General features: G+C 35.5%; 1 protein-coding gene across 1 annotated transcript in view; it reads right to left on the bottom strand.

Annotated features, from left to right (window-relative positions):
* The window catches only part of LOC109231686 (peroxisome biogenesis protein 1), a 29,953-nt gene extending 6,685 nt beyond the window's left edge, over positions 1-23,268 (bottom strand). Inside the window, exons 1-13 of the mRNA XM_019397328.1 lie at positions 22,960-23,268; positions 22,675-22,848; positions 20,448-20,547; positions 19,156-19,641; positions 17,903-18,625; positions 16,578-16,669; positions 13,932-14,005; positions 13,572-13,794; positions 11,593-11,686; positions 11,312-11,466; positions 5,894-6,173; positions 5,747-5,811; positions 3,558-3,614 (exon numbers count right to left, since the gene is read on the bottom strand). Of these exons, the coding sequence (XP_019252873.1) occupies positions 3,558-3,614; positions 5,747-5,811; positions 5,894-6,173; positions 11,312-11,466; positions 11,593-11,686; positions 13,572-13,794; positions 13,932-14,005; positions 16,578-16,669; positions 17,903-18,625; positions 19,156-19,641; positions 20,448-20,547; positions 22,675-22,848; positions 22,960-23,172 (2,736 nt within the window). The 5' untranslated portion in view covers positions 23,173-23,268. The remainder of the gene's footprint in view (positions 1-3,557; positions 3,615-5,746; positions 5,812-5,893; positions 6,174-11,311; positions 11,467-11,592; positions 11,687-13,571; positions 13,795-13,931; positions 14,006-16,577; positions 16,670-17,902; positions 18,626-19,155; positions 19,642-20,447; positions 20,548-22,674; positions 22,849-22,959) is intronic.

Below are 25,132 nucleotides of genomic sequence, written 5' to 3'. Positions count from 1 at the left end.
CTTGGATCTTATGTTACCTTTATCAAAAAAAAAAAAAAAAAAACTTTAGCTTGGATCAGTTTGTTCAGCATATCAAGTTCCTGTTTTGCTGCTGTCAGATGATTGAGTGCCATCCAAATTTCCAAATATATTTGCACAAGCTCCTCTAAGGATGCGGTCCAATATTCTGTTGTATGGTCCCCCTGGTTGTGGCAAAACACACATTGTTGGTGCTGCAGCTGCTGCAATGCTCACTAAGATTTATCTAGTCAAAGGTCCTGGCTGCTGAATAAATACATTGGTGCTTCTGAGCAAGCTGTAAGTGAATTTACAACTTTTCCACTTCTCCTAGTACATTTCTATTATAGAAAAGGAAAGATGGTCAACCAAGGGCGTATATGTCATTTCAAATGCAAATTGATTCCTTCTTGATATATGTGGACCCCACATTCCCTTGACCACAACACTCCTTAAAAGTTTAAATGTAGTGTTTGATAAGAACTACTTTTGCATAGAGTTACTACATGCAAATACTCTATTTTGAATATTTTTTCTCAATTTGCTAAAATTATTAATTTTGTTCAGTCAACTAAAAGTTTTCACAGAAAAAGTAAATTTATTTTTAATAATAAAGCAACAAAGAAATAATAGATAAATATTTACAAGATTTTCATATTTACCCATACTATTTTAACACATCTATTATACAGAAAAGGAAAGATGGTCAACCAAGGGCATATATGTCATTTCGAAAAAAATTATTGTATTATTTGCATTTCTTAAATGCAAATTGATTCCTTCTTGATATACGTGGACCCCACATTCCCTTGACCACAACACTCCTTTAAAAGTTTAAATGTAGTGTTGATAAGACTACTTTTGCATAGAGTTACTCCATGCAAATACTCATTTTGAATATTTTTTCTCATTTGATAAATTATTAATTTTTGTTTCAGTCAACTAAAAGTTTCACAGAAAAAGTAAATTAATTTTTAAATAATAAAGCAACAAAAAAGAAATATAGATAAATATTTACAAGATTTTCATATTTACCCATACTATTTTAACACAATTTAAAAAATAAAATTAAAGGTTTTCATGTATTCACACTATTGAAGGCGATTTCAAACCTAAAATTTTATATTCAAAAGTAATTTACAAAACTATAATTTGTTAAATCTTAAAGTTAATTTAAGTGATGATATTTGTTCATCTATTCTAGGAGGTTATCTCTTATGTACTTAATTGATGTGAAAATTTGATTTATATGGTTTGAACTCCATTCTTCCATGATAAGTTTTCAGCAATCTATAAATTGTCTTAAAATATTTTATATATTTCATTATAAAAATTAACATATGATAAATCTATAGAAAAAATAAAAATATTTCTCTTATATCCTTAATTAAGAAAAAATTAAAACCCTATAATTAAAAATTCGAATATAGTGGGGAAATAATACTAGTGAATCAATTTTACATTTGATGTTTATATTTGACATTGATGTTAAAATGAGTATTATAGCACATAGTCTTTTTATGTTAATAATTGGAGCAACTTAATCAGGTTATAATTTATAGTTTATTTTGTAAATTATTAAAATAAATTAATTGTAAATTGTGATCCCAATTTCATTTTCTATCAGTTATTAAATAGATATAACAATGATCGATTTATTTATCAAAAAGTTAATTGAGCACCGACAAAAAATAATTTTTAAGATTACAATGTTGGGCCCGTATACGGGCCTTTCCTCATCTAGTATTGTTATCAAGATGATGCCAACCCCCCACCGCCCCACCCACCCCACCCCCACCCCCAGGAAAAAAAACTATAAAGTAGGAAGAAGAAGGAAAAATCAATAAATAAATTAAATATCAAGACAGAATTTGGATATCATCTTCTCGGGTTCAACTTTTTGCTCTCATGTCTCATCCCCATCCCAACCCACCTCGCAGAAGGTTGTTGCTTAGAGTTCAAGTAAGGACAAACTGGACAAGTAACCTTGTCTTTCCTAATCATGGACACAATAACTAAACTTAAGTTTTCATTATAATAGATGGCAGAATGGCCTAAATGGCACCTATACTTGTGCCACTTTGTCATCCCGGCCTCGAACACTTGACAATTTGCCGATTGAACACTTACACTCCTTCAAAGCGTTTATTATACACGGTTTGAAGGAGTGTAAGTATTCAATTGGCAAATTGTTAAGTTTGGGGACCGGCATGACAAAGTGGCACAAGTATAAGTGCTATTTAGGCTATTCCGCCATAATAGATTGGTCAAAGCCTTATAAATGTTCTGAAAATCTAATAGCTATCTGAAGACCAAATTGTCAACCCCCTACATCCTAGTTTCTAGCTTTTCTTGGAGCTTTTGGATTGTTCATGCTAATTATTTTTTTAGGTACGAGATATATTCTCAAAAGCAGCTGCAGCAGCACCATGCCTTCTATTTTTTGATGAATTTGATTCTATCGCTCCAAATAGAGGGCATGAAACACTGGTGTTACTGATAGAGTTGTTAATCAGGTTATTTCTTGTCCACATCTTTTGTTGTTTCCATCCTCTTTTACCTTGCATAATTTTCATTTTTGTTCAATTAATGCAGTTTCTTACTGAATTGGATGGTGTTGAAGTGTTAACGGGGTGTGTTTGTATTTGCTGCTAAAAGGTTAGCATCTAACCGGATGGGCTTTGTTTACTATTGCTTTCAAGTTTTTGCCTTCACTTGCATATGTGGTACCCGTATTTCATCCGTTGGCACTTTTGTTGGTTCTTGGCCTAGTCAGTGATTGAGCATATATGCAGCCTTGTTATTTGTTGAATTTTGTACTACTAGATAGTAATCAATGCAGGTTGAAACAGACCACAGAGATCCATGGATGGAGAGTGCATCTGTTAGTTTCCAGATTTTTTGCCATTGGAGTCCAAACCGTTCAGTGAATTTTCCTTAATTGCTAGGTTGGAAATTGTTACCCTAAGAGATGGACCACTGGGGAGGGGAATTTATAGAAAAAGGCATTCGTTAATCTTTTCTCTTCAATCTTTAGCAGGGACTAGTCATTGGAAAAAAGAAAAAAACTCTTTTGGTCAGAGATTAATAAAATTCTTATTTATTTAAGCAGTCATTTTACAATGCCACTAATGTAATGGGGAATGTTTTTTAAAAAATAGCTTTATATTTTGATAATAGTAGTAGGCACAGAAGTATAGGAAAATTGAGATTTAGAAATTTCTTTCTGATACTCTCTACACTCTAAAAGCAATGGTGCCTCACATAATAAAAAGGAAAAAAGGCCAGAAAACACTGGTTGAAAGAACTTGGAGAATTATAAAAAATACACATGACTTCACACCATAACAAAAAATGGCCCATATTTTTAAGTTTTACCCAACCTAGCCCATATTGTACATATTTTGAAAGCACTAGCAAATTCTAAACTTGTGTCCTTACAACCATTGCTTCTAAATGCTATGGAGTTAAATATGTGTTCTCACAACCATTGCTTCTAAAAGCTATGGAGTTAAATATGTGTTCTCACAACCATTGTTTTCACTCTCTCTTCTTCTCACTTCTTCTACGTATGCTTCAAAGGCTGTCCGCCATTGTTGCTTCTTACTCTGTGTTACCTGGTTGCAAGTAAGAAAAAATGAAGAGTAGAAGTCCCACCATTGAAGGCCATTCGAAGCTTTGCTTTCGAAAATAGGATTTTTTGAGTTTTGTTAGTTGTTTGGATTGGATGTTGTTCCAATTGATTGAAAATATCAAAAGGAGTACAAAATTTAATTTGAAGTGATTTGGAGTAGATTTGAGCAAAAATTTGAGTTAAATTTGAAAAAGACGCAAGGAAGAAGACGAAGTCAGTTTTTTATAATTATGTATAATCTTGTATAATATGTATATGAGTGTATAAACACATCTTATACACTATTATACACTTTTATACACCTTTATACAAACGTTTGTAGACGAAGCTCTTCCACGATTTTCAGTTGCGATTCTTGTTCAAACCAGTCCAAATCTCCATTAAATGACTTCAAATTTTATATACAACCTCCTTATACTATTTCTAACAAGTCTAAATAACACCCACTCAAATTTTCTCAAAATCAAATTCGAAATTTAAAACCCACATGTTTAAGCTTGTTAAAAATTTAATTTTCACACATCCAAAGGATTTGGTTTGTTGAACTAATTTTTGAGTCACAGTTACTTATTCGAAAATTAACTTAAAGTTTGAGCAATCTTTTTTAAAAATTAAATAGTAATTTCTAGAACCTATTGGAGTTGAATATTGAATCTTAGCCTATTAATTTTGGGTAGTTGGTTGTAAATTAAAATATGGCTATAATAAATTAAAAAGTAGGGAGCCTAATTGTTTTTTATGTGAAATTTTCCCATAATATATTTATTTATTGTTTTCTGTTGAACAGAAGACTAAAGGTGATATGAAATAATAAAAGAGAACATTTAAGTGAAGCACATGCAAACCCTAGAACATGATTTTTGTTTACCCTAACACCCATACTACTTAATACATAGTTCAAAGGGGTTTACAACCATTTATCATCATTCACTATGAAGGATGTTCATCCATATTTGCTGAATGATAGCATACTTGAACATAGAAGATGAGTAACTAAGTTACATAACGAAACAAGACAAAAAGAAAAGAACCCCCAACAAGCTGATGAAACAAAGAAAGGAGTGCAAGCTAAAGTTATTCTAGAGTGTCTGGTATTCTATCTCTCTGACAAGCTGACAAGCCAATTAATAATTAATGTTTCTATCCCACTACATGAGTAATAATTATTGCCTGCCTTCATTGAAGCCAACTCAACAATATAGGCAAACTATAACCATTCAACCAGAGGGAAAAGAAGACCAATGGCATGAGAAGTTGCCTCCTTAGCTCTAATGTGGGTTGTACGGAGGGAGAGACATAGGAGAGCCTTTGCGGAGATTGAAAATGATTTTGTATATTTGAGGAATAGCCTCACGTCTTTGATTGCTTTCAGTGCACCCATGAGATTCCTATTTGTATAGATGACTGTGTGTCTTTTGCAGAGAATCATGTTTTGATGTAGAGTCACTACTTTTCCGTATACCTCTTGTATATGGGAGCTTTTTCAAAAATTAATAAACTTATTTACCTTACAAAAACATCGTTAATCATGCAGGGAAGCCAATATAGATGTTGCCATCAGCATGTTTCTTAATTGTTATGGAAAGGAGAGATGGAAAAAGAATAGTAGAAGAAAACAGTGCAAATGTGAAAGAATAATTTATATTGATAAAATGCTGAATGGATGTTCACATTTCTTCTGATGTTGGAAGTAAGTCTAAAATGTTCAAAAGAAATAAAATATGGAGTATAAATCACGGGTCCAAGGGCAAAAAGCTTTTACCTTCAGGTTTCTCTCTCATCATATTAGAAACAAAATGACTTTGTAAAAACTTTGAAGTCCACTTCCTTTCTCTCTCATATCCAGCATAAAATTTAAAATTGTCATATCCACACCTTCAGTGGGAGCAATTTTTAACTCAATAATTAAAAGATTATACAAAGTATTTATTAGAACCCAAAGTTTTGAAAGAAAAAGGAGGATCAAATTAACCTCCATGTGCCAAATGAATGTTGATAATGCAAATCCCGCATCCTATCGAAGTTGCATTTTTAGTGCTCCCCTAACATAAAGGGAAGCTTGTTCTAAGTGGGTCGCTTCGCGCAAGACATTGCTTAGGACCAACCACGATCTACTTTGCACGTTCCATACAAGCAGAGAAAAGCCGAAGAAAACATAAAAGGGGAACAGAAATCATGAGCTGACGCATAGACATAAAATAAATAACTGCTTGTTTAAAATTTACATCAATGTCCCATCTAATGAACAACTAAAACATTAACTAGTGTAGCAGTAAGGATATAAAACCCCAAAAAGCAGAAAATAAACATTTACCTCTATAATAGCATTCCGGATGTCATTAAGACCTCCAACATCCTCCCAACCAGACCGACCACCATCAGCAGCCGGTTTAGTGATGTCACGCATTGCCACTGGAACAAAGTCATGCATGGCATGCAGGAAATCATCCTTAAGTAAAAGAGGTTTGTCCTGTCTGCCACCCAAATCACTAGTAAAAAAGCGGCCAGTTGCAGCATGAACAGACCTATCAACCAGTATTTCCTGAAATAAAATGAAACCCAGCATAAATGCAAGTGTTCCTCTGGTAGCTAAAGAAAGGAAATCAGAAACTCCATCAACTTATACCAGAACACAAATGACAAAGTTTCATACGAAAATTATATTTTCAACTGACGACTTCAAAAAAATACAACTTTAGAACATTAATCATCGAGATAGATGATACAGGTAAAAAATGGACAATATTAAAGCTTTCTGTTTGGCAGCTACTTTACAGTCTATGAAGTACAAATACTTCACCTCCAAGGGGTATGGTGAAATGGTAAAGATTCCTCCATCCTTAACACAACTTTGGGACATTAATCTAGATATATGATACAACTAAGAAATGGACAATATTAAAGTTTTCTGGTCAGCAGCTACTATGCAGTCTATGAAGTACAAATACTTCACCACCAAAGGACATGATGAAATTGTAAAGGTTCCTCCATCCTTACAAGAGGTCTTGGCATTGAGCCCTGGAAACGGAGTCCCCTTTCGTACGGAGCACTTAAACACCACATAGTGGGCTTTCTACAGCCGGATACAGTGGGCTCTCGATATGGGATGGTTAAACCAAAAAAATGTATAAATACTTCTTTCTGATCGCCATTTTCAAGTTGAAATGCTCGCCCACATAACTTTCTACCAGATGCTTATTGCTGTTTAGACAGTAGGATAGAAGGGCAATTGTACTGATTCTCTATCACAGTTGTACTGATTCTCTGTCCAACCACGAGTAGGAATATAAGGAAAAACCAGATGTTCGTACATGATATAACGAAATATGAACATACATGGACCAATTTTTAAGACTACTCACAGAAAGGAAATAGTTCACTGATCACATAATAATTCGTTCTTGCATAGCAACCTTTATATACTTTAATGCTTCGGATAATACAGATTAAATGGGTAAATTTTCACCAATTTTAACAGATTCTTGTTAAAGTATTTAACAACTTTCCACAAGTAGTTTTAATCTTATTTTTCGACTTTGCTAAACTACAATTCTATTAATTACTTTTATTTACTTAATTTGCTAAAATCAATGTAAATTACTAATTATTTACTTTCGCTAAAATGTGAGATGTTTATTCACATGTTTTTGTTAAGTCGTCTCCTCTTTATAACAGTACGCTTACTCACAACTCGATCAATCTATGGGGCATCCTGCTACAACATACAAGCCATGTGTCGAATAATCCTGCACCACCAAGGTTGGAGCAAATGGTCCTGTGGCATCAGCAGTCAGCTGTAAGTTAAGCACCACTAGATGCAGATACATGTGTAGGAATATAACTAGGCTCTCTGTACAAGGTGGCCAATATATAGAATCCTTGGGAATACTCAAATAGTCATCATCTACATCTAAACAAAATGCAGGCTGTGTACTTATTGAATGTATAGCACAGGAGTGCATAATAGTGCATTCGAGGAGGTATACAAATTGAACCTTGTTATAATCATTTACGAAGTGAAGAAAAAATGATAAAACCTACTATAGGGTACTCATAGTTTGAAAAGCAAGTTACATCTCATAAAAACTCTGGTTTGTGGATGTCTCCTATAGAATTCACAGGGTGACTTCTTGAGTTTAAGAAAGATACAGGTCTGCTTGTTTTCTTTTCTCCCCTTCTTCATTCCCCCCCCCCCCCCCGTCTTCCAGTTGTACAGTTCAGTGAAAACAATCACATCTATGTTGCACTTCTTTTTCCCCCAAAAAAAAAAATCATATACGAGTATGAATCTAAAGTACTTTCTGAAGTAAGAGTCAATTGAGTTTTGCCGAAAGTGTCATATGGGTTGGATAGTGAACTTTTTTAAGAATTGGTCAAATATTGATAATAACCATATTATCCACTTAAAAATAGATGACCAATGGGTTTAACTTTTGCATTTGCAAAGACAAATTGTGGGTTCCTCAAGTTTGGGAGACTACGAGTTCCCCCAAAATGATCATATTCAAGAAGCTATGTATAATATGGATATCCATATTATCTGCCGGTTATCCCATTTTCTATCCATATTAAGTATAGGTCGAGTCAGATATTTATTCATTTTTTGCATTACCAGTTTTCGACCCACACATATCCGACCCGACCCGCCCGTTTGCTACCCCTAGTCCCAACTAAACAAAAGATAAGCAGTAAAATGCATGATAATAGTAGGCTCACAAGTTCATCCTTCTACTCGTTTCAATTTTTCCAGTACAGACAAAACCTAAGTTGTCTACTACTAGCCATCTCTCAATTAAATAGCCGCACATTCCTAAATAAAGAGGAAGTTGTTTTATCAAAGGGCCAAATGAAGTGTTCTCTTTAGAAAAAAACGAGCTCGCAGTTCTACTATCAAGCTCATTTATTCCTTGTTGAAGTATATGACCATCTCATCTTAAAACTTAAACTGTAAGAGAGATCGCACTTTTATTTACTTAATTATATCAACACACTCACTTACGTGCGGGCTTGATTCTTTTTATGAGCCAAGCATGTGGACATTCTTTTTTATAGTTGGTGACAGTGAGACTCGAATTCACGACTTCTTGTTTGCTCTAATACTTTGTTGAAGTGTGTGACCATCTCATCTAAAAACTTAAACTGTTAGAGAGAGCATATGTTTATTTATTTAATTATGCCTTCAACATTGCTTAAAGTTACAGTTGATGTTATGTACATGGTCAGTATTTTCAGAAGTAATATGAGAATATCTTTTTAGTTCTCTGTTTGCAGAAGGCAAGTTCGAAAACAGCCTCTTTACTTTCTCAAGGTAGGGGTAAGGTTGCGCACACACTACCCTCCCCAGACCCCACTTGTGGGAATACACTGGGTTTGTTGTTGTTGTTGTTGTTGTCAGTGGCGGACCCAGGATTTTGCACAAGCGGGTTCAGCCAAAGACGCACGCGTCTAATAGCATAAGTAGTGTCGGGTATGACAAGTAGGGTTTGATCATTTTATTATCCTTTTTTGCTCTTAATACAATCTCAAAATGAAGTCATTTTAAAGTTGGTACTCGATAATTTTAACAAACCTAAAAATATTTCATGAAGGTTAAAAAAGATTATTTATCTCTATTTTAAAAAATTATCTATTTAATGTAACAAATTTTTACTTCAAAAAATTTAATTTAACAAATGTTTATTAACTCTAAGATATAAATAAATCTAGAGTTTTCCTTGTTATTAATAAGAAGTTACTTACAGAGAAAAGAGAACAAAAAAAGAAGTGAAATAGTGAAATGACAAAGGAGAGAACATGAGAGTAATAAATTTGAAGGATAATATTTAGAGCCTGTTTGGAAAGCCACCTTGGAAATGGATTTTGGTGTAATTGGGTGTAATTACACAGTTTGGCTTGTTTGTTTGGCCAAGTAATTACTTGGTCAGCATGGAATTGGGTGTAATTGGAGGGGTGTAATTACACTCTCCAATTCTCAAGGGGGAGGTGAGAATTGGTGGTAATTACACTGTGTAATTACAATGTTGTTTTTTAGTTTTTTTCCTTTTTGTTTTTATTTTAATTTATTTTCTTTATAACTTTTTATTTCTATTATTTTAATTTTTTAATTTATTTTTACTTTTTAATTTTTAATTTTTTAAAATATATTTTTCTTTGTACATTATTTATCTTTTATTTCTCTATCTTTACTTTTTGTGATTCCATGTAATTTGCTTATATTTTATTTATTTTATTATTCAATTTTTGAAACTACAACTCTTAATATTAGAAATAACGAGTCATTAACAAACTTGGCATATAACGAGTGATGCAATTAAAGTGTAATTTCATTGTTGAATGTGGTTATAAACTTATCATGTTTCCTAATCTTAAGTTGCAGTGGGACTTACTATTATTATGTTGGAAGTTGACATATGTTAAACGGTTTTTTTTTTGTTGTTGAATTTTGAAAATGTGTTATATTCATGGTTCCAACTTACTTGTTTTAGTAATATTGGCTCACATTGCATGTTGTTCATTTTTTAGTTAGAATTGATAGATTAGTTTTGTCAAATAATTTATTTTATCAAACATGAATTCCATGATGTTCTTACAATACATATATTTTTAATTTTTGTAAGTTTCTAAACTAAATATTATTAACTTAAAAAATATATATAAATTATTTTTACAATATTAGTTTTAAATATATAATTACTAATTAATGTATATTCACGAAAAAAATATACATCTTAAATACCAAATATAATATCATTTATACTTATAAAAATTTATAGGCATATATTTATTATATTAGATTTTAAGTTTTGATAATTACTTAATTTAAAATTTAATCTAACTGTGTAATTACACTTGTAATTACACTATGACAAACAAACATGTCGTCGTAATTACACAACTGTGTAATTACTAGGTTGTGTAATTACTACCCTAGTAATTACACCTATTTCAATTACAGGGTGGCTTTCCAAACAGACTCTTAATTTGAAACAAAGATGGTCTCGGCCTTCCGTTGCATATGCTCCATTCCAAGTACAGATTAAAAACTAAATTGGGAAACGCTGCAAATGGGATTCGATCCCACCACCCATCACACACTTTGAACCCGCTCAACCACCCCTACAGGAAGCATGTTTGTGTTAAAGTGGGTTCAAACTTTTTTTTATAGTAGTAAATTTCCTCTTTTAAATGTAATTTATCAATATACGCAGTATAATTTTTCGATGAAACGGGTTCAACTGAACCCCCTTGACAACATGTGGGTCCACCCCTGGTGGTGGTTATTGTTTGCAGAAGGTAGGATGTTTGGAGTTTGAACATCTAAGATAAAATTAACAATTCTCCTGAACGTACTGTAATGCCACCTGTTAGCGACGTTTATTTTCCCCAATATCAATCTTAACCAGCTTAATGAATCAGGGGAAATAGTTGAGAAGATAGGTGACACCACATCAACTGAGTAGGCCTTTCAATTTACTATTGAGAAACATTGTACCCAACAACGTTTTGCTTTGGTAGGGACCATCAGGAAAGAATGTTGATGTTTAGCTGGAAGGGAGAGCAGGAAGAGACAGATTTACTCATTCCAGATCAAGCTAAAAGCAATTCATACGCGGCCGAGATAGCAGCAAGCGAATATTGTTTTAGTCAGTTATTAGCCAAGCTTAGGGCTGAATTAAGTACCAGATCATATGCATCATATCCATCGCACTTGGACGCTATATCCAGCAAGATGTCATCCGAACACTGCAAAGAACGCTTCAGAATTATATGTTTTAGCAAGGCACCACGCTCTGTGGTAGCAGGTGCAGGCAATTTAACATGAAAATCAAACCTCCCTGACCATAATAAAAACCAAACATTAGGATTAAGAATAAAGTATGGCGGTACTGAAGACAGAGGAAGACGGTTTAAACTGTCATAAATAATAAAACTGATTTCTCCCTGAAAGATGATGGACTAACCAGAAGAGGTCAAGTCCTGTGGTAAATTAGTCAGAGACTGTGAGCAAGCAATAAATGCAATTGGGCCAATCCCACACGTGTTCCTCCGTTTTTCCTGTTTAACAGACAGAAACAGTGTTATCAGTTAAAAGGCACTGTGATGAAAGAGCCCAAGACCTCAGAGAAGTTGCAAATAATATTGTAAACCTTGAATGCCCTTGGCTAAGGACATTTGCCATAATCTTTTTTTTTTTTTTTGAAACTGGTAAAACAGATATTCGTCAGCATTAAGGAAATGCTGACCACTCTATTTACAGTTCAATTAAACAGTCTTGTTCATCTTACAAGAACTACTTATAATTCTTTACAGTGATCCTAGCAATCAAGTAAAGATTCAGCATCCTCTACATAATTTTCTTTGCACCATGAGTACGAGGACAAAAATACAGTTTGACTTAATTCTATGTATAGGACTGCTGATATCTTTAAAACACCTTGCATTTCTCTCTGTCCACACAGTCCACCATATGCAAGCAGGGCTAGATTTCCACCACTTCTATTGCCTTACATTACCTCCTACTTTGTTCCAGCATTTCACCATATTCTCCAAGCATGAAAGAGATATCTTTTAATACCAGTAACGTGAGCTTACTCGCACCTCTACTATTCCACCGACTAGAACAATATGAAAATTTCTAGGTTTGTCTAAACTCATGAAAAGAAAATATGGAAAGGCAGCAAAGTCGCACCATAATTAAAATAGGGAAGACACATGAATTCCACTGTGTCAGAGTCCTTAAGGGTCGTTTGGTAGAGTGTATAAGCATAGAGCTGAATAGAGTGTATTAGTAATGCTGGTATTAGTTATGCATGCATTAGTTGTGCTGAGATTATTTCTTATCGACTGTTTGGTTTGTTGTATTAAAAATTACATCTTTCCTTGAGTCGGAGGTCTATCGGAAACAGCCTCTCTACCCTCAAGGTAGGGGTAAGATCTGCGTACACACTACCCTCCCTAGACCTCACTTGTGGGATTATACTGGGTTTGTTGTTATACAGTTCTTGCAATTGCTGATCCAAGACGTTGTGTCCATGGAGCAATTGGCCTCATAGGAGAGGAAGAGGAAGAATCCCGCGATTGTAGAGAAACAACAATAACAACCCAGTAAAATCACACAAGTGGGGTCTGGGGAGGGTAGAATGTACACAGATCTTACCCCTACCCCGGAGGGGTAGAGAGGCTGTTTCCGAGAGACCCTCAGCTCAAGAAGACGAAAATAGATAATAGAATCTGTGACAACAATAAAAATCAGAAAGATAATATAAGCATCATAGGAAACAGAAAATAGATGGAATTGCGACTTTTTAGCTTTTCATTTATTTATTAATTATGATATTTAATAGAAGGGATGATTAATTGAAAGAATTTAATATTACATAACGGGGTGGAAAAAAATTAGGAAAGGCAAATTTGTCACCCTATACCTTATTTATATTAATGAAAAACAGGTAAAAAGAATTTTAATCAAGCATAAGATTTGAAGGGGCAATTTTGTCGTTAACTAAGCTTATACATGTATTAATAACCTTGGTATTGCTAATACCATAGCTTGCTATGTATTAGCTATACCTAGGATAAAACCAAATAGGGTGTGTAACTAATGCTTCTATTAGTTGTACGTAGGTTGAAAAAGTGTACCAAACAAGGTATTACTAATATACAAAGCTAATGCATGCACTACTTTTTCTAATGCACTCTACCAAACGACCTCTTAATGTTCTCATCAGTTGTGTTACTTCTACCTCATTCAGAAGCAAATAACCTTCCGTCATTTTATGGGGAAACTGAGTTAGCGCAGATCCTAAGACGAGAACAGAAATCAAGCTGGCCATGGAGGTTCCAATATACAGCTCGTTTAGACTCAAACACGATTGAACACAAATCAAGCATTGGATAAATATTAAAGTAGCTCCTTTAAAGCTCTAACGGCAAGTCTCACCTCATATTCATCCATAATATCAGCAAAGTTTTCTGCAAGCACTGCTGATGAGGAAGAAGGTTGAGAAGCATCAGACTCAGAGGAGGCTGCAACAATGCTATCAAGATCATCAAATACCACAACAGAAGGTGCATGATCCAACGCATCAGCAACATAGCTAAGCAAAGTTTGACGAATGGTTGAAGGCTTTTCCAAAGCAAGCTTAGAACAAGATAAAAAAGTTCTGCAGGAAGAAACAAGAGTCAGACCACATCCCTTGGTATAGAATCACGAATGATCAAGCTGAAGCTTCAAAATGGAGTTAAGATGCTGTCCAACAGAAAACAAAGGTTTGGTGGGATTGGCCAAACAAATCCTTACATATGGGCCAAGATGTCCTCACTTTCTTCAGCGAATTTAGCAGCTGCTGTAGCTAATAATGTTTTCCCGGAACCCTAAAAAAAGTAGAAATGTTCAAATTGGGGTTCATTCAACAGTTTGCAATAATATTGTAAGATTCACGTTAGTCAAGGTCAAAATCATACTAAATCAACTAACCTAGATAAATAATAGAGATAGAGTTACACTTATCAACTTACGTCCCACATATTACATAGATTGGATTTCTACACAATCATTCTGTTTAGATCCATAAATTCCAGGACATATCCTAAAGGATACCATTACTATTAAAGGTAGCTCAGCACCCTGTGACTGTACGCTTCCTTACCGCGCATCCTTTTTCATAACTTTTGTAGACAGTGTGTATAAGCAAGGATGATATACAAACGATTATACCTCAATGAACAGCTGCAAACTACCTTTACAGGACAAAAGATACCGTTAGTAACTTTTGCATTTTGATACTTGGGCTCATCCTTTAAGATTGAAGGCCAAACAAGGAGTTAAAAGCCTAATTAACAACCGTATTCATGCCAAAAAACAACTAAATCCAAATTGGATGAATAGACCAAGCTCTCAAGTAGATTAAAACCCTTTGATAAATCAAATCGGAAGAGATGCAAATCATTATACCAACAGTTTCTTCCCTTCTTTCAGTAAGGCTCGTAAAGTCTTCTATAACATATAAACTTGTTTGTCTCTAATTAAATGAACCAAGTGTCTGTATCTAAAACAAAAATTGATTTACTATCACCATGGTTTCCTCGAAACTGAGCCTCAGAATTATAGCATTTTGTTTCTAAGAAGTAATAAGAATTTTATTCATCAATTTGAAACGCACTGAGCAAAGAGTGTTGTTACAAAAAGATATATGTAGTTTCTCCTACGAAGAGTGTGAACAACAACAACAACATACCCAGTATCATCCCACATCGTGGAGTCTGGAGAGGGTAGTGCGTACGCATACCTTACCCCTACCTTGTGGAGAAGAGAGGTTGTTTCCAATAGACCCTCAACTCGGGAAAGCATAAGTACCACCATAATGAAAAGAAAAACAAGAACGAACAACACCAAGAAGCCATGCAAAAACAGCATTAATAACAACAAGATGACCCAAAATAAAAGAAATGACAGGTAGTCATAGAAACCTAATACCAACAGAATGCGAGAATACGTACTAATACTACCGGCATGAACAATCTAGACTACCTAACCTACTACCCTAATCCTCGACCTCCACACCTTCCTATCAAAGGTCGTGTCCCCGGTTAGCTATAGCTGCGTCATGTCTTGCTTAATCACCTTATCCCAATTCTTCTCCGGCCTACCTCTACTTCCCCTTAGGCCCTCCAATGTCAACCTCTCGCACCTCTTGATCGGGGCGTCTGTGCTTCTTCTCCTCACATGTACAAATCATCTAAGCGTTGCTTCCCGCATCTTGTCCTCAATAGGGGCCACACCCACCTTGTCCCGAATAATTTCATTCCTAATCCTATCTAACATGGTGTGCTTGCACATCCATCTCAACATTCTTATCTCTGCTACCTTCATCTTCTGGACATGAGAGCTCTTGACTGGCCAACACTCAGCACCATACAACATAGTCGGTCTGACCACCACTGTAGAACTTACCTTTAGGTTTTGGTGGCACCTTCTTGTCACACGAAACACCTATGTTGTATACATGTGTTGCAGCTTCTTCGTGCTCAAAACACCAGTGATTTTTCCATTCCAAATCACCTGTAAAATACAAGGTGGAATTTTTCAGCTTTATGTTGTCTTTTCCCCATCCTTTCCATCCAGCATATAATAGCTTCCTTTAAGCTGCTTTGCATCACTATTTTACATTGAAAACACCAAGGAACATCTGCCATCTCTGAGATGCTATGATCCAACTCTTGCATCTTTACATCTCATGGAGCCAGATTTCAGATATGAGTGTTTAGACTCATTCAGCTTCCTCAAGAGACTGGAAGCCATTCAAGTTCCTTCCATCCTAAGATTCTAGCCTTTTGTGGTTGGTAAGTTTTCTTCCTTTGGTTTTTCTTCTTTTTCTGGCTTCTTCCTAAATCTATAAGTTCTCGTCAAAGAAAGATAAGAAGACACAAGCATGAATTATCCTCTGAAATAAGCCAACTCTACTCATACAACACCAAGATACTTGCACGGTCCCTGCATTGTGGGCTATTATATCTTGTAGGTTTCGCATATCTAATGGTCCAAAAATTGCAGGGACCAAGTTAATTCGGGACCATTGGAAGAATGCTCTAGACAATCAAAGCAAGTCAAACAACATGGGAAGTAAGTACAGCTCGTTCTTCTTCCTTTTCACTAGGTTAGTCTTTTTATTATGATGACCTTTCAGTTCTTCTTTTCTTTCCCCTTTGACTTAGAAAGCATGAAAGGAGAGACAAATTGCTTAATATTTCCTATACTATTCCATCTCTCAAGGAACCAAACATTACACCAGCAGAGAGAGGGGAAAACACAAACGAAAAGGAAACACCATAAAGGTAGCTTGTAAACCATCTAGTCACTTTCAAGCTTCTCCAGAGATTTCAACTGTTCAACATCCAAATATTCAGCACATACACACAAAAAAGGAACTGGAAAAAGGGAACTCACAGAAGGCCCATGGATTAGAATATGTCCTGGCAGCGGAAAATCATAAGCACTGGACAACATCCAAGACGCTGAAGATAACAGAACTACCAACCCTGCAAGTGATGATAGCATTCAGCCAAGGGAAAAAATAGTATGTAACTGGGGGAAAAAAGAGTATGCAAGTGATGAATATTTTTTTAATCAGTTAAATACTATTTTTTTCCCTTGGAAATTTTCCCCTTTTCCAAGGGGGAAAAATAGTACTCAACTGAATACAAAAAAAAAAAAAAAAAAAAAAAAAAAAAAAAAATCACCAGTCACAATATTAGCTTGGCAGAAAACAAGAAATAAATGCATGCACAACTCTTTGACATACTGCAGACTTACATAAACAAATATGGTTCACAATCTTTTCAGTTAAAGCTGAAACCTTTCAAGATCTTCACTGATGTCAAATTGTCAATGGATTTGATAACTTAGCACTGGCAGTTAAAATTGAAGAAAGTATTACTCCATCTCTTTACCCACCAACTGCATCTTGGTTATTATTATGTGGATTTATTTCTCCATCAACTAATAAGAATGGGATTTTGAAAACTGAGATTGCTAAAAGCCTAAAAGTATCAGAAAACAAAGAAGTACCATAAACTGCACTTTGCATTCTTGTATTCCTCCAGCATTTGGCACTTCATGCTCTCCCATTGGGAAAATTTTGCAGCTTAAATACTTATTCCAGTACTCAACGACCCAAACCATCTTTTATCATACATAGTACGTGACAGCCATCTGCTAACGTGGAAATAGTTAGAAAGCTCTCTACCTCTCCATCTCACATGAAAGCAACTTTATCACCAAAGACCCAACGCCTGGACAGAAGAAAGTGTCTTTCACCACCCCAAAATTTCTTTTCCCGGGTCAACTAGTGGTATACACTGCTTTCCTCTCTTCATATGCCTACCTCTTTCCCTTCCAAATTATTCACATCATCAATCCCTTCAATACTCTATTTATCCCTTCCTTTTTCCCTTTGTGTGCTGTCCCTTACTCTTACACAAACATACTCCGGCTTATCAAGCCTTACTTACCTATAATAGAAACCTTTTTTCAATTTGTACTAAGGAAATTCAGCATGTTGCATTTCAGAAATAAGCATAATTTTCTCATACAATTTTACTAAAAAGTTACTGTTGGAATATATCTTCATTTACAAAGTAAAAGACAAATAGATGTCCTTATAGAAGGGTAGAAATTTTGCAGTTATACAGCTCCTATAAATCTCAAATGCATTTAGAGTTCCGTTCAGACAATTAGATGATTTAACGCTAATCAAACGAGGAAATACCTACTATTGATCACATCAGATGCAGCCATTCCCATCCAGTCTAATGAAGAAATTGTAAGACTGGTGCTTTTAGCAAAGCATTTCTCCCTGACAGTCCTAATGGAGAGACCATTGCCCAGTTGAAGCTTTCCAAGCCAAGGTTCTAAGCTTTCGGGAGAAGTAGTTAACTTGCTTCCTTCATCAAATGCAACTTCATATGCATCAATCTTTTCATCATGTATTGATTCATCAGAAATTGACAACACATACACAACATCTAGCGCTGCTTCTCCACCATTCATTGTTTGGACACCATGTTTTATGGATCTGTCATCTTTCACTTTGAAGTGAAGCAAAGTTGTGTTTCCTAAAATCAATGATTTCACTTCCACTCCAGCCTTTAGCGTGACAGCATTTAGTTGTGCAAGACACCATCTACGCAAAAGAGCTGCAATGCCCTTTTTGATATCAGACTTGACGCTCGTTTCTTTGTCTTCCTTGCTGGATTCAGAAGAAAAGGCTGTGGCAATTTTCTCATGGGTTGACCAGTCAATAGTACCCATCTCAATGTCTGAATTGGTTCTGAGAAGTGTTGTTATTATTTTATTATTCTTTTTGTTACCCAAAACTTCAGCATTATTTTCTTCAGAAACCCCATTCTCTTGGAGTATCTTGAATTCACAAGGTGAAAGCGAAACTAAAGGAAACTCTTTCTTCAATTTGACATTGAATCTCTTCACATAAACACCTGGAATTAAAGTAATTTTTCAGAGGTACAGTAAGAAAACAAAGGTGAAATAATTGCAAGCAAACCAATTTATTCTTGATAGAATCCTGGACATGATAGGAGAAACATTTTGGTCAGGTAACATGTCCAATTCTTTTGAGGTTCTTCCGCTGCTTTTTTGACAAGAGGGGTTTTTAAGGAGTGGCTATTAGCAAGTTGGACAATTATCAATCAATGAACCAATGGAAGAAATGAATGTGATCTTCCCTGTTTTTCTATTTCCTATGGAAGTTGGATCATATTTTTTTTAATTGCAATGGAAGTTGGTTCATACTTAGGTATGGGTGACAAACCAGAAAAAATCTTGCAAATAATAGAATAGTTCAAATGGTATATGAAAAACGCATTAATAAGAAATGATAATATAAGTAACTTGCTTCCTAAAATACCAACAAGTCTGAGCCGAATAATGAGTAATAAATTGAACTGTTAGATAACACCAGCTTCTCTGCAATTGGTGCATCAATTTAGTTCTGCAAAGAAAAACCTACATGAGTGTAACTCCGCTCTCAAATAAAGCCGAAGAGACTGAGGAAGCATTATATGTCCTTTAGCCACTGATTCTGAAAATATTAGACGAACCATTGCTTGATGGATATCGTGCTTGTCAGGTGCACCCCCTACTTTCACTTCCTTTGAAGTTGCACTATTTTTCAGTCTACGGCTATCTGTCTCCTGATTCTTCTTGGTCTCTTTGGGAAGCAATCTGGGAATTATTACCACAGTCTGAAGAGGTTCAAAAGAGTATATACTGGCTGTGTCTGGATGAATGAAGATAGCAGAGGTCAAAACCACTCTCATCTCAACTCCATCAGCCTCGTATCTATGAATGCATTGATCACCAGTATCTTGGACTCTCAATAGTGCCTTTGAGACCGAAATCTTATCATCTTGCGTCATGGAATCCTCACCTGAAATAATATTTCTTTTTCGCCTTTTTGGAGCAACAGCAACTTCAGTTCCTGGTACAAGTTGTACTGATAACAACCGGGTAAGTCAGCTTTTCATGATTTTGAAGTTCTCAAAAACCATATTAAGCATGTGAAAAGAACATTATATATGTCCTGCTATTGTTGATCTCATTTGACACAAACCTGAGTTTTTTTTTCTTTTACGAAACCTGACGCTAAAAGGGAGAGGGGCTAAAGGTAAAACTCCAGCAAGCATACTGCAAATATGCAACATATATCAAATTGTTATATATCATAATCTTCTTTCCCTCCTTGTATAAGGATTGATATTTGATTAAATGAAGGCAAATAGAAGCCTTGAGATAAAACAAATAGTACTTGATTAAATGATTTAAGAAACCTTAATCCATAGTGCCTCAGGGCTTTGGTCTAATGGTGAGAGAGCAACTTGTGATTATGAGTTAGGTGCATGTCACGTGTTCAAACCCTACTGTAGACAAAAACCTGGTAGAGGGGCAAGCCCATTATCCACCGAGTTTTGAACTGTGCTCCTCGAGGATTTATCGGTTATTTAAAAATAAAAGCCTTAATCCATGGTATTAGTAAATGATAGGCCCCGCTAACAGATACCAGCAATTATCTTCTCTTTCTAGTATGTAATACAAAGATACAGGCAACATTGTCAGACAATACATGAAAGAAAGTAGTCATTAAGCTCCAAAACATGCATCTTCCTTCGAAACTTTATATTCCAGTAATGGGGCGAACTTCCAAGTTTAGCAACCAAGTTTAGCAACCAAGTTCTTATAAAAAAATAGAGCATGATAGGCAATAAATCACATACATCAACCAAGGAATTAACATCCTCTTACCTACCGGTGTGAGCGGAAAGATTGAAAAAACTTTGAATGTGATAATTGTTTGCCCATGCAGCCACAAAGGAAATCGCATTGCTTCATGGACAATACCAACCTGCAAAAAATACACAATGGTTGAGTATTGGTCAACTTCAAGAAAACAGTATCATTCACATGGCTTCAAGTTAAATATTGTGTTTGACAACACTGCTCTTGAAAGAAAATTATAGACAGAATAGTATACTAACTTGAACATGGATTACCTTCCAAGAAGTGGGTTTATAGGCCAGGTGATAGATTATCTTTTTTGATTTAACTAGGGGAGTGAACTGAAAGTACGGAACCAGGAAAAACTCTAGAATGGGTATAATAGGTGGTAATATGGTCAAGAGAAGCTTGTTTAACCCAAGAAAACCTACAAAGAGGGATTTCTATTATGCTCGAGATGTTTGTTATGTGGCAGAGATCTGGAGACCAACAGTCATCTGTTTCTGCACTGTCCTATCACTAGTCAATTGTGGCAATTGTTCCTTAACATTGTGGGCCTCAGATGGACAATGCCTGCAACTACTCTGGAGCTTCTAAAGTCCTGGAATAACATTGGAGGTGTAGTCAGTCAGAAGACATGGTGGAGATTGATACCTGCTTGTGTATGGTGGACAACGTGGACAGAGAGGAACTCAAGAGTTTTTGAAGACAGATACAATACTCTTCAGAATGTTAAGATGAATTGTATTCTTTTGTTTTATTTTTGGTGTAAAGAAAGGCATGTAGAGAATACAGAGTCCCTGGTTGACATGTTAGGTTTTTTGTAAGTCTGGTGGATCAGTTTTGATCTTCCCCCCAGTACATATGGCTTTGCACTGCCTTAGTGCCTTTTTTTAAAATATAATGGTAGCAGTCTCAAAAATAAAATAGGTGGTAATATGGTCTAAATGATCAAACTAGATACTAATTTGGCACGACCCAGATGAGAAATGTGGAATTTAGTGTGAAACACAAAGAGTATGTTATGACATAAGTTCAGTAGGTCTTTTGATATGTTTACAAAATTAAAACGAGTATCTTCCTCCTTTTTCTCCGGGAATGGGATTAATTTTGTTGTTTTTTAAATAACTGTGGAGCTCTGGCCGACTTGCTCACCTCAACTACTCCAAGTAGTAACTACAACTCCAATCAACACAAGTACTATGCTTGTGTTAACAAACAGTCAATTCTAGAGAGTAAGAAAGATCTGAAACAATCTCACGCATTCCCACCTACAAGTAACATTATGATGCTCATGCTTATTCCAAATGAAACGTGCATACTTTCTAGCTGGATTTTGAGCAATAAACCAAAAACCAAGAGCAAAGAGAAAGGATGACAGTCAGCAACCAAGGTATGATTCTTTTTTCGCAGGTAACACAGGGTTGAGCTAAGAATCACATCATCAAAACAGGTCAATCTTTCATAAATTTGTTTTAAGCTAGTTAGGAATGAAAGGCATAATTTGCCTTATGCTAACCAAAACCCATAAGCTTCTCTTATCCTTTGCCCATTTCTCTTAGAAATGTCCATAATTCACAGCATTAATTCAATTGAATCCTTCTTAAAAACTGTATGAATTGAGGTTTATTATTGAATCAGACAAAAACAAATACAGAAATCTGCCACCCTAGAGCAAGAAAGCAGCGGAGCAACATGGAAAAAGTATACAAATAAACATATTGCTGTGCAGCTATACCTCTCTGCCTGCCCCAACAACAAATCCCATAGTGGTGGTCATGCCCTCTATAATTGTTATTTCTTTTTTAACTTATATTTAGGGGAACAAGCAGTTTGCTAGAAAACAACCTGGCTTAAACACTAATGTCATGTGTCTTATGCATCGCATCCATATGAAATTTTAATATCACAATTAAGGTGATCGATAAAATTCACATAAAAAATCATATCCTGGTAGTTTCTTATCCATTGCATTTAAAGTTTAACCTATTATAAGCAAAAGCTACAGGAAAACCTGTAAATACTAAAACATATGATATACAAGAACGAAGAAAAACTTTTCTTTGCTAAAAACCACTAGGTGATTTCTTCCATCTGCCCAAGCCTTGGTAGACAAAGTATCTGGTCTACCAAAGAATTAGTCAAGGTACGCGCAAGCTGGTCGGGCACCACGGTTATTAAAAAAAACGAGGAAAAACTGTATACAAGTGAAACAACACATTCTCAATCAATAACACATAGTAACTATAAGCACCTGCTTTAAAATAGCCTGCTCGGCATGCTCAGCGTTAAGTTCCAAAACTTCCCAATCATCTTCAGTATCGGGCTCTATGGTAACCATAGTAGCTTTAGGCAAATTAGACAGTGCTGTTACTCGAACCACTGCACGATCCGACAATCCAATACACTCGGCATATTGCTTTGCAATCTTCATCCACACAACAAACAACACAAATCACACAAACTAAAAGAAAAATTGAACATTTCCAGTTATTAGTTAAATTCGTTAGGAAAATTTGAGAGATTGAGATGTGTGAACCTGAATAGAATTAGGAAATGGATGGGAAGAAGCGGAACCGGACCAAGCAACACGCCAGAGTTGGTTAGCGTTTTGAGGAGAGCGAAGTTCGAGGGCTAGAATAGGAGGAAGGTAGCCGGAAGCGGTGGTGGACTCGAGAGTCTGGATTAAGCTCACTGGTAACGACACGAAACAGCTCTCGATTCCTCCGACGACTCTCACCTCCAACTCCATTTTTTCCGAGTTCGATATCTGATGTTTAGAATGTGAGAAGAATAGCTTTTAGGATGAGGTAGAACAAGACTGATGGCTGACTAAATATTGCTTTTCCCGAGGTGTACTGATCATTGATCATAGTTGTTAGACCCGACCCCAATAAAACGTGATGGGTAAGCGGGTTCACTTTTGTTTTTTTAAAAGGCAAAATACATAGTAGGCGTTTGTACATGAGAATTGTACAATTCTAAAAAATTGTGAAAAAAAATTTCAAGTGAAATGGTATTTGAAATTTAGAGTTGTGTTTGGACATAAATTTTAGTTTAGGTTGTTTTTGAAGTTTTTTGAGTGATTTGAGTGAAAATTTTGAAAAACAGCTTTTTGGAGTTTTTCAAATTTTCGAAAATTTCCAAAATGCATCTTCAAGTGAAAATTAAAAATTTTATGAACAAACCCTGATTTCGAAAAAAAGTAAAAAAATTTTAGAAAAAAGTAAAAAAAAAAATTATGTCCAAACGGGTTACCCATCCACCTTGCAACCCAAATCCCTATTACACACCTGTTGACCAAGGGTTTAATTTTACACACCAAACCTTTCAAATATGTGTCAATTGCACGCTACTTTAGCTATGTGTCACCAGCGTGTTACACACATAAAACAAGCGCGTGAATGATAAAACTTTCATGTCACGAGTTTTATAAAGAATCAAGTGTCTAACTTTTAAGTTTTTTCCTTTTTACACCAATTAACAAATAAATAAAAAGGGAAAAATAACCCTTCCCTCTCTTGGCTTCTTCCCCGGCCCAATCCCCTTCCCCAATCTATGTCATCCCCCCTCTCCTCCCCCCTCCCCCCCCCCAACAAACTCCACACAAAAAACTCTTCCCCTTCCGGTTTCATCTCCCCCTATTTCGTGTTCTTCCCTGACAACCTTCTCCCATTTTGCTTTTTTTTTTTTTGTTGTTGCTCAAGATTTGAAATTTCTCCTAAACAATTCAACCATTTTGTTTGAATTTAAGTTTTCAATTTCTTATTTTGGAAGTTTGTTGACAGAGTGGCCTTTGTGGTTCTTTTAATTTTGCCAACAAAAGAACTAAAATTTTCCTTTTCGTTATTTTTTTTTTTGGCTCATCATTCTAGCTTTGTGAAAGGAAAAAATAATGACAGAAAGAAAAGGGATGGTCGAAGGTGGAGTTTCAGGCGAAATTCCGACGGGTGAAATTTTTTGAGTATGATGTTTCTGTGTATCTATTTGGGTGTTTCAGCTAGTAGTTTTGTGGTACAAAGAAGAAGGGTTGCAACGGTGTAGAAGGCGTTGCAATGGTGGGGAAGGTGGTGCACTGATTGTTGGGTGTTTTTTATTTGAGCGGGTCGGTTCTGTAAAATTGTCAGTTGCTTAATAGGGTGCTTTTTAATTCAGAGATGCGCGTTTACACACAACATTGAATATTAACTAGGCTGGTCAAAAGTAGTGTGTAATTGACACACATTTGAAAGGTTTGGTGTGTAAAATTAAATATGTAGTCAACAGGTGTAACAGAAATTTGGGTGCAAGGTGGATGGATAAACTATGTATTTTGCCTTTTTAAAATGATAGGTAAAGATCACAAGATTGGATTGTTAGATACATATCTTGAAAGTATAACATGTTTGCTTAAAAGTACTATCTATTCAAGAATTTATGGTAGTATATTTTAAACTCACATCGGAAAATCTCACATTTAAATTTTGTGACTGACCGCAAGTTTTACGGTGTACCTCACCCAACTGACATAGTTATGTGAGGCCTTTTTTATCTCATAAATTTATGAACTTATATGAGGGTTGTCTAAAGGAAGAGTATTCCCCAAACCAGTATCGGTACCAGTACCGCACCGTATCAATCCAGATTGAGGGTAGGGGAAGGGGAGTTGGGTAAAGGGTAAGGGGACTGGGAGAGTACCGGTAGAATCAGTCCGGTTGGTACCCTTCAGGTAC

This window comes from Nicotiana attenuata, chromosome 8 (genome assembly GCF_001879085.1).
Source record: "Nicotiana attenuata strain UT chromosome 8, NIATTr2, whole genome shotgun sequence".
In the NCBI taxonomy this organism is placed as follows: domain Eukaryota; kingdom Viridiplantae; phylum Streptophyta; class Magnoliopsida; order Solanales; family Solanaceae; genus Nicotiana; species Nicotiana attenuata.
This window is presented reverse-complemented; position numbering and strand designations above follow the sequence as displayed.